Source organism: Mus caroli, chromosome 4 (assembly GCF_900094665.2).
Source record: "Mus caroli chromosome 4, CAROLI_EIJ_v1.1, whole genome shotgun sequence".
In the NCBI taxonomy this organism is placed as follows: domain Eukaryota; kingdom Metazoa; phylum Chordata; class Mammalia; order Rodentia; family Muridae; genus Mus; species Mus caroli.
The window spans coordinates 91,201,897-91,215,534 of record NC_034573.1 but is presented as its reverse complement, the minus strand read 5'-3'; the positions used below and the strand labels follow the sequence as shown (position 1 = coordinate 91,215,534).

The 13,638-nt window shown below is 38.8% G+C and overlaps 1 protein-coding gene across 5 annotated transcripts in view; it reads left to right on the top strand.

Moving 5' to 3' along the window:
* The window catches only part of Dock7 (dedicator of cytokinesis 7), a 183,354-nt gene that overhangs the window by 57,520 nt on the left and 112,196 nt on the right, over positions 1–13,638 (top strand). For all 5 annotated transcript variants that reach the window (XM_029475730.1, XM_029475731.1, XM_021161214.2 and 2 more), the window contains exons 10-14: positions 2,246–2,326; positions 3,478–3,643; positions 6,249–6,391; positions 9,427–9,520; positions 10,873–11,035. In XM_029475730.1, the coding sequence (XP_029331590.1) occupies positions 2,246–2,326; positions 3,478–3,643; positions 6,249–6,391; positions 9,427–9,520; positions 10,873–11,035 (647 nt within the window). The remainder of the gene's footprint in view (positions 1–2,245; positions 2,327–3,477; positions 3,644–6,248; positions 6,392–9,426; positions 9,521–10,872; positions 11,036–13,638) is intronic.

Sequence of the window (13,638 nt, the reverse complement as noted above, 5' to 3'; positions counted from 1 at the left end):
TTTATTTGTTTATTTTTCTGGTTTTTCGAGACAGGGTTTCTCTTTATAGCCCTGGTTGTCCTGGAACTCACTTTGTAGACCAGGCTGGCCCGGAACTCAGAAATCCGCCTGCCTCTGCCTCCCAAGTACTGGGATTAAAGGCGTGCACCAGCACGCCCGGCTTAATTTAATTTTTAACTGGGTACATGCAAGGATTATTTCTGGATTTCCTCTTCTTTTTTATTGTACACATATCTTATTTATTCATTATTACATCAGTGTGTCCCAATACCTGACAGAAAAATGTGAGAAAAGGTTTATGTTGGCTAATTGTTTCAGAGGGACTTTGGCCATAAGGGAAGGAGGATTCATTTTGGCTTATGGTTGCAGAAGGTTCCAGCCATCAAAACACCTGTCAAAAAGGGGGGGGGGGAAATACTTATTTTGGCTTAAAGTTTCAGAGGGATTGCAGTCCATTTGGGGAAGCAGAGTGAAGAAGGCTCTGTGGTCGTAGATATATGAAATGACATTTCTCTCTCTTACTTTCCTTCCTTCCTTCCTTCCTTCCTTCCTTCCTTCCTTCCTTCCTTCCTTCCTTCCTTCTTTCTCTTTTAATTTTATTTATTTATTTATTTATTTATTTATTTATTTATTTATTTATTTTTGAGACAGGGTTTCTCCGTGTAGCCCTGGCTGTCCTGGAACTCACTCTGTAGACCAGGTTGGCCTTGAACTCAGAAATCCGCCTGCCTCTGCCTCCCGAGTACTGAAGACATTTCTTTACATTGTGGTTTTCCAGAGAGCAGAGGGTGCTTGACTGGAATCCAGTGAACTACTTCAGCTAGGCTCCACTTCTTTAGTGCTCACAGCCTGACAGCCTGTGGCCCTTGGACCAAATCATGAACCTGTGGCTGCCTTCTAGATTTAACTGCAGCCTTTGTCTTCATTCAAGGCCTCAGTTCTCTTGATTCGTGTTCAGTCTCATGTCTGAAGTGATGTCTTGTTTGCTTTCCCTCAAGCTTCCGATTTCTCTTGAGATTTCTTTTGAAATTTATGATGAATTGTGCTATTTCTGTCAAAATCATTGGAATTTTGATAAGAATTTCATTAATGTGCATGTCTTGGGCAATATTGGATTCCTAATTCTATTAGATCTTCTACTTCTTGAATTTGGAATATCATTGGAATTTTTTATGCTTTTATTTCTTTCAGTAACATTTTACTATTTTCATTGTTACAGATTTTAATTTCTTTGGTTAAGTTTATCCCTAAATATTTTATTATTTGTAATGCTGTTGTCTGTAGAGTTGCTTTCTTAATTTGCTTTTTAGAATCCTCATTGTTAGTGCACACTTTTTTTACTGAAACTTTGTTGTATTTGGTTTTTAGTTTTGATAGTTTTTTGTTTGTTTATTTTGTTGTTTTTGAAGCAGAATTTCACTATGTAGCCCAGGCTAGCTTAGAGTATGCTAGGCCTGAGGTGAGTGGGCCTCAACAGTTGCAACCCTGGCTCTCATCCTCTTGAATGACTGCATAGCAGGCAATGAGGCATACTCAACAGTGGGCAGCATTTATGATGGTATTTTTCTTTATTTGCATGACATCTTTATAGCATTTTCTGTATAAAAGATCTTGCTGACGAAAACAATGTTGATGATGATGTTGTTGATGATGATGATGCCAGGTGTGGCTGCACACACCTTTAATCCCAACACTTGAGAGGCTGATGGATCTCCTAGTTTGAGGTCTGTAAAGCAAATTCCAGGAGGCCAGGGTAACACAGAGAAACCCTGTCTGAGAAAAACAACAACAACAACGGTCACACTGTCAGCAGAGTTCATTTTCCTTCTTCCTTTCCGTTTTACATATCTGTTACTCTATTTCTTGTCTGATTGTTCTGGCTCTAAACCCAGCTTGGGTTTGTATAGAAAATGCTAAACTAGGTGTTCTTGTCTTGTTCCTGATTTTAGAAGGAATGTTTTGAGCCAGTCTTGAATGTTTGCTGTGGGCTTTACATATATAGTCTTTTCATATTGAGACAGTTTCCCTGTACGCATTCATAGTTTGTTGTTTTTCTATAGGGAAACTATTATGAATTATTTTTCCGATCCATTTTCTGCACAAAGTTGACCATTCCCCTATCCCCTGTTATTCTATTAATGTGTGATATATTTATTTTTAATATATTGAATCATCCTTGCATTTTGACTGAGTGCTTTTAGTTTTAAAAATCTTAGCTAAACTTTTCTGTTTTTGCCTCCGACAGCTAGAAAAAGTCCTACAGCAAGGAGACATTGGAGAGTGTGCAGAACCATATATGATTTTCAAAGAAGCTGATGCCACCAAGGTACCATGTCAGGCCCCTCATTTTCTCATGTCACTCCTAATGTAATTTGGGAAAAATAAAAACATAAACCCTGTTTAAAAAATTTCAATGCTAATTCATTTATTTCTGTTGGTCTACTTACTGTCATTCTGTTTCCCCATTGTTTGTGTTATTTGGCTTGTGCCATGTTCCATGTTAGTCTTAAAGATCTCTTCTGCCTGGTGGGGAGGGGCAGAGAGATAGTTTAGTGGGTAAAGGCATTTGCTTTGCAAGCCTGATGATCATAGCTTGACCCCAGACTCCAGAATGTTCTTTTCTGAGCTTAATGACACACACAATGAAACACTCCTCCCACAACACAGACCCACACACTAAGAGTACTAGCAGTGATAGTAATTAAATACAGCTTAAAAATTATTTTTGTTGGTGAGAACGAAGCTAACTGAATTTAACTTAAATAATTTAAAATTTTTTATTTTCCCAATAGTGATATTGGTGAAACTTCCTAGCAATGATTTTTGTCATCTTGAGAGAAAAGAAAAATGGGCAAGTGTCACAGGCACATATGTCTCAGAAGGAGTGGATTATTAGCAAAGGGGGATGGACAGCCATGAGCTCCTCCCCAGCTGCCAGCAGTAAAGCACCAGGCCGTGACTTGTTAAGCCTGTTGTGCTGGAAAGGAGGGAAATAACTGAGCTAATTTTACACAGTCCATAAATTACAACAGCCATGAGGTGGGAACAAAACTGCGTTAGCATGGATTTAACTACACCACCGGTGACCAGAAAAGCAAGTCAGGAGCTCAAGTGAGCGAGCAGTGCTTTAAAGAAAGTTTTGAGGAAGGCTTAGTTTTTGAGGTAGTTTCAAGAAAGACTCAGTTTTTGTTCTGGAGCTCATAAAGACAAAACTTTTCCTGGATTTATCTCTCTTCTAGTTGTTCTCCTATTAATTCTTGTGATAAAAAAACTGGCCATAATTACGTATCCTTTCCTAAAGACCACTTGCAATGTGTGCACTTGGCTCTAATTTCCCCTCCCCTGCACACATGCTCAGCCTGTGTTTTGCTGGATTTGCTAAGAATTCAGCACCTTTAACCTGTCCTTGATATTGTGTGAAATAGCCCTTAGGTTGTGTCTTTCAAGTGTGATCATGGATCAAGTTCTGTTTTACAGAATAAGGAAAAATTGGAGAAATTGAAAAGTCAAGCTGACCAATTTTGCCAGAGACTTGGGAAATACCGCATGCCTTTTGCTTGGACTGCGATTCATTTAATGAATATTGTTAGCAGTGCTGGCAGCTTAGAAAGAGACTCCACAGAAGTCGAGATCAGTACTGGAGGTAAGAGTGCTCAGTAGACATTGTTGCTAGAGTAGTGATCTCTCCCCTTATAGAGGCTTGTGTCAGTTGGAAGGTTTCTTCAGGTGGAGTTGGTGCCACACAGCTATAATCCGGGTGCTTGGCTGGGTCAGCATCTGCTTCAGTTCCAGGGCAGTGCAGGCTTCATTCCTGAGACTGTGCCACTCCCTCACCCTAAACCAAAACAAAAGAGAAAGAAAGAGGAAAAGAAATGTAAATATACTATATTTACACATTATTCAAGTCACCTATTTTTGCTGCAGTCTCGGAGTTCTACAGGCACCATGACAGTTGATGTTTGGAACATGTTCATATCCATTAGCAATCACTCCTCTTTGTCCCCAAATTCCTAAGCCCACTTCTAAACAATCACTAATATATTTATTGTCTTTATGGATTTGTCTATTCCAGACATTTAATGTAAACAATTAAATAGTATATGGTGTTTTATGAAGCTTGTTTCATATATCATGGTGTTTTCACAGGAGTTACCCATGGGGTAGTGGCTGCTGGCATTTGATTTTCTTTTGTTGTCATGATACTCCATTACATTTTTATACTGCACTTCAATCTGTTTATTATTGGTGATAGTTTGAGTTATTATGACTAATACTGCAGTGAGCAGTCATAGAGGAGTTGTTCGTCTCTGGCACCGGGAATTGAACCCATGACTTCACATGCATGCTAAGGAAAGCACTCTACCACTGAACTACAGTCGCAGCCTTTGTAAAAGCTGCTGCATATTGTGTGTTTTTATTTCTTTTGACTATATAGCTAGAAACGAAATTGCTGCATCACGTGGTAATTCTCTAATAAAGATTCTGAGACTCTAAACTATCTCCCAGTGTGGCTGCCCTTTAAAAATTCTGACAGTCCTGTATAGAAGTTCCTGTGTCTTCTTATCTTTGCCAGTAGTGAATACTGTCTGATTTTATGACAGCATCCTACACTACATCCCAGTGTAGGCTAAGCAGCATCTCATTCTGGATTGGATTTTCCTTCTCTGATACGAATGATGTTAGGTGTCATCTTGTGTGCTTCGCCCTTTGTGATCCCCTTTGGAAAAATACATATTCACATACTTTGACCATTTTAAAAGCTTCTTAAAAAAAAAAAAAAAAAACTTATCAATGCTTGACTTTTAAATGGGGGGTTTTCACCTTCTTGCTTTTGAAGTATTATTCTTCAGTGTTTGTTTTATTATTATATAACCATTTCTACTAGTAAAATCTAATGATTGATGAATCTAGTGTAGTAATTTTAGTGCTGTGTGTTTTCTCCTTCATTTTTATGAGAAGGCTTGTCAGTTTTTATAAACTCTGTTTACTGTATTTTTCCAGTTTCTCTCACTTATCTCCTCTCTCCTGCTGCCCTCTTGTAACTTTCACTTCTTTGGCTGTAGTTTCTCTTTCTGAGAACAGGTTTCAGCGTATAATGATCTTCATGACTGGACTTTCTCAGGGTTGGCATGGAGCCATGGGTAATCATGCCCAACTTCTTTAGATTCATAGTTCCTTACAGTGTTCGATGTAATTACTCACTTGAGAGTTTGTTTTTTATATTTTAAGATAGCCTAGGCCAGCCTTGACTGCGCAGTTCTGTCACATTAGTCTCCCAAGCCCTGGGATTGCCAGCATGTGCCGCCAGGTCAGCATGAATGCTTCTTCTCTTCTGGTCGGCACCTTCCCTGCAACCCTGCTGTAGCAGCCAGTCTCACACATGTTTTGGTGTGCTACATCTCCACACATCTTATTTGTAATTTCCCTTGGGGACAACTCCTTCCTAGTAGCTTTTTAGAAGTTTGTGTGTGTGTTTCACTTCTGCATGTTTGTGAATTCCCTAATTTTTCTTTTATTGTTAATTTATAGTTTAATTTTCCAATTCTTAGCAATTATTTTCATCCTTTTGGTCTTTTCATATCTTGTCTTATGTCTTGGAGACTGACCTGTAACTGCTTGAAAATAATGTGTATTCTGCTTTTCCTCAGTAGAGTATGGTCTGCTAGACCACATTGCTTGGATATTTTTAAAGTCTTCTCTTTTCTTATTAATCTGTAATAGCATTGTTCCTTTAGTTTACCAAAATGGGAATATCTTGTATGTGTGAGGCCTTGGGTTTGCACCCCAGCTTCATAAGGAAAAGGATAAGAAGAGGAAAAGGAAGAGGAAGAGAAAGAGGGAGGAGGAAGAGGGAGGAGGAGGAGGAGAAGGAGGAGGAGGAGGAGGAGGGTTATCCTGTCAAGACTTTGAACTTGCTTGTTTCATTTTGAATCAGCTAAGGCTGATTTGCAGTTGATGGTGGGTATTTCATAGGGCTGCGTAGCTCCCTCCAGCTGACTTACCCCTTCTTTGGTTGTTTGTGTAGATTAGTGTATGTTCAGAGACTTTGTGCTGTAGCAATGACAGCCAGATGATTCAGGTGGAATGGCTTTCTTAAACCTTCCCCAGACATGGATTCTTGTAGTGCACCTGCAAGCTGAGCAAAACAGCTTTCCACATCAGTGAGTTATTCCTTACTTTGGGAAAGCTAATAAAAAACGGTTTTACATTTTATGAAACTGACAATCGTTTTATCTCCTCTTTGGTAGAACGGAAAGGTTCTTGGTCAGAGAGGAGGAATTCTAGTCTTGTTGGCAGGCGGTCCCTGGAGAGGACGACCAGTGGGGATGATGCTTGTAACTTGACCAGCTTCCGGCCTGCCACCCTCACTGTGGCAAACTTTTTTAAGCAGGTAAAGTTTGTCATGTCGGGGCTCTGGGGAGGTGCTTGCACAAGGTTTTACTTCCTTTAAGGAGAGTGGTAACTATTCTATGCACGTCTATAATGTCAAGGACTTCTAACAGATTTAAGAATAAATAATGAATATGAGTTAAAAACAAGTAAAATATGAACTAATTGACATTGTATCCACTTTGTCACTAATGTTATTTAAATGCTCACATTCACATTTTAATGCATCAAACCTTGTCTTTCACAGCTATATCTTACTCAGTTATAATGGTGAACTTTTAAATTTTTTTATAATTTGAAATTATGTGTATGGACATGTATAGCTGAGCACAGGTGCCTGCAGAGGCCAGAGACTCAGATTGCCTTGTAGCTACAGTTACAGATGGTTGTGAGCCGCCCAGGTTGGGTGTTAGAACGGAATTAGGCTCCTTTGCAAGAGTAGTGCATACTCTTAGCTGCTGAGCCATCTCTGGCACCCAGTGGACCTTTTCTTAAACACTGATGGCTTGTGAATTAGAGTGGTCACATGCTTCACCACCCAAAGTTTTCTGACTTTAACGGCCTTATCTATGGCTTGTGGAATAGAAACCCCATTTCTGTGCTCAAGCTAAGTGCTGCTGAGGAAAATATCGGTGTCCAAGATCCTTTTATCAAAGACATTTTATTCTTGCAGATCTGTTCTGTCCACTTTAAATCAAATGAATGATTTTCACATGTCAGTGCATGGAAACCAGTTTAGTAGGTAACACCCAGCTTCATAAAAAATAGATCTTAAAAAAAAAATCTAAAAAAATAAGTGCATTTTACATATTCAGTTTAAATATTGCTTCACAGAGCCCTCATTTCTCCTGTTATTTTATATGAATGGTTTTGTATATGTATGTATACATTGGGGTTTGATGTCAAATGGGTTTTATATTGTGAATCAAGATTAAAAAATGTGTTTATTGGTCAGGCTCTGGCAGAGCCTCTCAGGACTGAAGGAGCTGAAGGGGTTTTCAAACACCTAGAAAGAACAGTGTGAACCAATCAGATCCCCCAAAGTTCCTAGAGACTAAACCACCAATCAAAGAGTACACATAGAGGGACCCATGGCTCCAGCTGCATATGTACAGAGGATTGCTTTACCTGGCATCAATGGGAAGGGTGGCCCTTGGTCCTGTGGAGGCTCAATGACCTAGCATAGGGGAATACTAGGGTGCTGAGGTGGGAGTGAATGGGTGAGTGGGTGGGGGCGGGGAGGGGGGCTTGTGGAGGAGAAACTGGCATTTGGTGTTAACGTTCTTTATTGAAAATATTTATCCATAAATATGTATTACTTTTGTAAGTATTTTTAAATACCTAGAAAATTGTACATCACAGAAATGCAAACTAAGTAAAAGTAGACGTTGTACTTTTACTTAACAAAGTAGACTTCATGAAGTAAATTTCTCCTAAGTAAGATTCAACCCCTTCTCCCAGCTTATGAGAAATTACTATCTATAGTTGTGGTATATATAGTTAATCATGTAAGGTTTCAAATGCACCAACCCAAAATTATTAGAAATACACAGAGATTTTAAAACAAAAGTAAATCCATACAATAGTTATAAAGACATTTGTTCTGTATATTAGTAAACAATTGCTTTGTTTGCTTCAGGGGTACACAGTAGTAAACAAGCCAGCGATCTGGTGGAGAGTGTCGGCTTGACCTCTCTAGTGAGTTCAGCTTGACCACAGATTTGGAGGTTGGCTAGATCAGCTGATCTCGATTGGTTTCTAGGAAAACTCAGTTTTTCCATCTACTAGAGGCAGAAGTTCAGGAGAGGGTAAGCCAGGTTTCATGAATTGCTTTATAAGTTTCAGTTTGCATATTTGCTCAATGACAGGAGGGAGCTACACAGCCAAGCACCGGGTAGGAAATTATGTCCCACCCAGTAAAAGGCACAAAACCGATGGTAATCATCACTAAGGAATAGAGACTGGCAATGTAATTTAATATATTAAGTAAATAAAAGTAAGTCTAAAGAAAATCTTGAGTGTATTAATGAATAAAGATTGAATATCTGTATTCTGTGCTCAGTAAAGAGAATATATTGTTTTAGCAGCTGATGGAAAACTTAAATTCATTAGTCACATAAAGCGCCTGACTTTCTAAAAGCCACATTTTCTATGTGTGACTTGGTTAAAGAACTATATTAGGGGTAGTAACTCCACAGAGTCACTTTAGACATTAAAAAATCATTTCCCCAAATAATGGTACCTAGGGATGCTGTCTCCCATGTTTTAAGTGTGAGCTGGCTCAAGAGTGTGAGCTCACAGAGGCAGAGGCTGTAATAGCCCAGTGCCAGTGCCATGAGAGTGCAGCGTAGACAGCAAAGTGTCCCAAAGCAGGCAAGGGTTTCCTTTCCTCATCATTGTAGGTAGAAGGAAAAAATAAACACTATTTCATTCTTCTCTGTCTCTGTCTCTCTTTCTCTCTCTCTGTCTCTGTTCCTACCCGCACCCCCCTTCATCTTTAGTTGTGGTCATTTGGAGGTCTGTCTCTGGTCTTCATGTCAGGATAGCGGTGCTTCTCCTACCATCATTATATTCATTATTTATTTATTCATTACTATACACCTATACACATAACTTACAATGTGTAAAGATTCTGCATTTCAGAAGTTTTAGAATATAAAGCTAAAAGACATAATTTCAATTGTGACTCTCTCTGTAACTGTCCCATGTCCTTGTATTTGTCTCCTTTTGATTCTGTCTTATAGCTGCAGTCTTAGTTTTCCTTTTATACCCTCCCTACCTTCAACTTGCATTGGCTGTCTGTATGCTAGACATCCTATGATAATTTATAGGCTAAGTAATAGATCATAACTATGTACATAGATTAAAATGGTTGGTAGCATTACAAATCTCAGTCAGGTGTGAAACAAGAACTTAGGAAGATTTTCATTCTCCTGAATATATCAATCTTTCCCTCTGACAGCACGACTTAGAAGCCAGTGCTTATCTCCTACTTTTGTTTTACTAAATTCTTTTTCTCAATATCATTGAAATTAGGAAGGAGACCGCTTAAGTGATGAGGACCTGTACAAGTTCCTTGCTGATATGAGAAGGCCGTCTTCTGTCTTACGGAGGCTGAGACCAATTACAGGTATTTTCAGATTTTGAGTGATATGGTAATTCTCGCTGATAATTATTTGCTATCATGTTTTCATTTTCCTATTTATCTGGCTCACTCATCTTTCTGTGCTGAGTGTGTTTCATGGTTCTTATCTCATTATCATGTAAGCAGACAGCTTGGATTCAGGGTTCATTACTGTTATCAACTGAGTTCTAAAATGAGATCCATGAATTATAATTGTGGCTTAAAGTGATTTGAAACAATAAATGTTAAAAAATGGGTTGCTGTCACCGTTAGAGCAAACAGTCCAGAATAGAACTGACCAGCAGCCTGCTAACCCCGATGATAGCGTCTGAAGAGTTTATCAAGCTGAAAACCAAGTCACTTCTTTAAACCTTGTCCAGTTGGTGCTAGAGCCCATCCAATGTCTTGGTTTGCTGTCCTGGAATTTGTTCTGTAGACCAGGCTGGCTTTGAACTCAGAAATCTGCCTGCCTCTCCTTTGCCCATCAAGTGCTAGGATTAAAGGCATGTGCCACCAAGCCCAGCTTGCTGGCTGGGTTTTTAGTTCTTCACTCCCTGAATGGAGGATAACATTTGTTAATTTACATGCACTTATGCATGGATAAGTCATTTTTAAATTTTGATAAATGAAATGATTTCTATATCTAAGTTCTTTTTTATTTTGTTTTTGTTTTGTTTTGTTTTGTTTTGTTTTGTTTTGAAGATGGGGTTTCTCTGTGTATCCCTGGCTGTCTTGGAACTCGCTCTGTAGACTAGGCTGGCCTCTAACTCAGAGAATCACCTGCCTCTGCCTCCCAAGTGCTGGGATTAAGGCACATGCCACCACTGACCAGCTTATATCTAAGTTCTTAATAATATGATATTTATCTACTGTTTATCCCAGATTTTTTTTACAAAATAATATTGAAATTCCTCTAAGAACATTTTCTCTGTGTTAAACAACATTCTGTGGCTGTGACAGACTACCTCACAGGAGAATAAATTACTTGAGGCTAATCCACTTAAATGGAGGAAAGATCTAGTTTGGCCCATCTTTTCACAGCTTCCAGCCTTCAGTTGGATGCCTTTGCTTTGGGGCCCATTGTGGAGCAGAACACTTTTGTGAAGCTGCATAGGGCAGAGCAAAGCTGCTTAGTTTGTGGTGCCCAGAAGTAAATGGAAGTAGGAAGGACCAGGGGATGCTCTTCCAGGGCATACTTCTAGTGTATAATTTCTTCCACTAGGTCCTACCTCCTAAAACTACCATATCCTAGCAGTACCACATCTTGTTGGAAAAGCCTTTGAGAAGCACTTCAGACCCAACTGTAGCCATCACAGAACATTTATATTCACATTGACTTTATAATGTATTTTCTGCAGCTCAGCTGAAGATAGACATTTCTCCTGCACCTGAAAATCCCCATTACTGCCTAACCCCAGAGCTGCTTCAGGTGAAGCTGTACCCCGACAGCCGAGTCAGGCCCACTAGAGAAATTTTAGAATTTCCTGCCAGGGATGTCTATGTTCCAAACACAACTTACAGGTAAGATATCCAATTTTGGTGAATTCTGGGAAAAATGCTATATATTCCAATATTAAAGTAGACTAGTTTTAAACTTTAAAAAAATCTTATATATATATATATATTCATTTTTTCTAACTTATGCCTTCTATTACTTTTAGTACAATTATATTAGTATAATAAGCTCTACCTAAGTGCTGGGAATAATGTTAATTACCTTAAAAATATCATCTTCATATTCTAGGCAATTGAACTGCAGGATAGAGACATTTAAAATATTACTGAGTATCACACTTTAGTTTGGTGGTGGCCAGTATTTAATTTTGGGACTGTTTGATTCAAGCATTTGGACTGCAAATTCATGTTTGCTCAAACTCTCAGTATTAGCAGAATTTTGGTTCTCACACAAATCTATGTGCTTCTGGCATCGTGCTGTAGGCAGTCAGCACTAGCTGAGTGTATATATATACTACGTCAAGAGCAGTAAACCACTGTTACACCCAGCTTCCCAGGCTGTGTACTGTGCAGCTGCAGGCTTGGCGCTTGCATAGTCTGTTTGTGAACGATGTTCCTCCCACCCCTTTTTTTCTTCTAAGATCATGACCTGATATTTCTATTGGGAAATGGAGCAGGGTAGCTCAGAGACAATTTCAAGTGGTGTTTGGGTTTCCTTCTGGGGTCCTGTCTGCCCCCAGCAGTACCACTGACAGTTCCCAAGTTCCTTAAGCTCAGTCTTTGGAATCAGAGTCTTTCTTCTTTTCTGATTTGTATCTCATTTGGTCAACAAGTTATATACATTCTACTTTTAAAATGGACCTTTGACCCAGTGCTTTTAGCTGGGTACCCCTTTAAACCTAGTACAAGTTACCATGTAGAGCAGCACTGTTAGGTAGAAATATTATGAAACATTTGTAACTTATAATTTTATAATTGCTGTATACTTATAATCAGGTGAAGATAATAGTTTTAATTATAGTTGCTATATACTTATAATCAGGGGAAAGTAATAATTTTAATTATATATATAATTAATGTAAATACCATAGAATACAAAAATAATGTTTTTTTCTTCTCTCTTACTGTTTTCAGCATCTTGTATATATTTTAGCCATACTTAAAATTCTTACTGGTCATGTGGTTAGACACTTCCATGTTGCTTAGTTGCTTATTTTGCTGTACCTCCCTAGGTGATTTTATTTCCATTCCTGTCTTGGTCAGTCCTTGACACTGTGCCTGATAGACTTTACGCAGTACAATTCAGACCGTCTTTGAGTGGCTTCTAGTACAAGTAGAAAATGCATGTATTTCCTTACTATTGTGTATTAGACTCCACATAATCTGCCCTGTCTTTCTCTCATAATCTGGATTTCTTTGCTTCCTTACTTTATTTTTGCCTCAGTGACCTTCAGTTTGTCCTTGAGCAAAGCCAGTTTTGCCTAACAGTTCTCCATCAGACTCTGTCTCTCTGCTTTTCTTCCTGTCTTCACTGGCTTCTTCACATGCTGCTTCATGGAAGTTGTTGCCCGCCTCCCTGCTGAGGAGTCTACTCCCCTCCTCCATCTCTCTCCTTCCTGCCCCATCCCCTGGGGTTGCATGTATGATTATGCGAGGAGTTTTTCATTTGATTATAACACCATAAAGGGCAAGGACTCACAGTTTACAAATTACTTTACTTTTAGCATCTGTCCTAGCATATACAAAGCATAGTAATCATTTATCCAGTGAGTTAAAAACTGTGAAATTATAGATGGGTAGGAGAATGAGGTTTTGAGTTACGGATGTGGCTGTGCTTTCTGGTACTACTTTACTCTGGGTGACTTAGGGAAAGCTACATATTGACTACTAAGTTTTTATATTAATAAAATATAAGGCACTTGGGCTGGAGAGAGGACTCAGCAGTTAAGAGCACTGACTGTTCTTCCAGAGATCCTGAGTTCAATTCCCATTAACCACATGGTGGCACCATCTGTAATGGGATCTGATGCCCTCTTCTGGTGTGTCTGAAGACAGCTACAGTGTACTCATACATTAAATAAATAAATCTTCAAAAAAAAAAATAAGACACTTCTATTGGAAGAGTTCAGAACACACATTATTCCATGTAATTGTTACTTGATGTGAGTGAATTACTGGAGCCTACATTTTAAGAAGATGAAATGCAGGAAGAAATAAATAACATACACACACACACACACATACACGAATAAGAAGAGATTTCATAATCGAAGTGTATTGCATAACTCACAGGCTTTCTACTTGTGCTCACCTATGAGAGGAAATTCTACAAGAGTTCCTACAATTTGTGTTTCTTCCTCTTACCTTTGGCTGAAGAATTTCAGAGTCAGAAAAAATAGTAATTATGAACTTTGAGTTGTCTTTTCGTTCATGTTTCTGCTTATCACTATTACTTATCTACATTTTAATAGTTTTTGAAAGAATTATATGAGTATAAAGTTCAGAGAGTAGAATAGGGCTTAACATTGAAGACAGATTTAAATTCTGCTGCCAGCCTGTCTCTATACTGACATCAGTTCCAGGTTAAGGTTGTTCCTGTGTTGGGTGTCAGGGTTAGTGTGTGGGTCCATGATTACTGCGTGTTTCACTGCCGAGCCATGTAGACTATC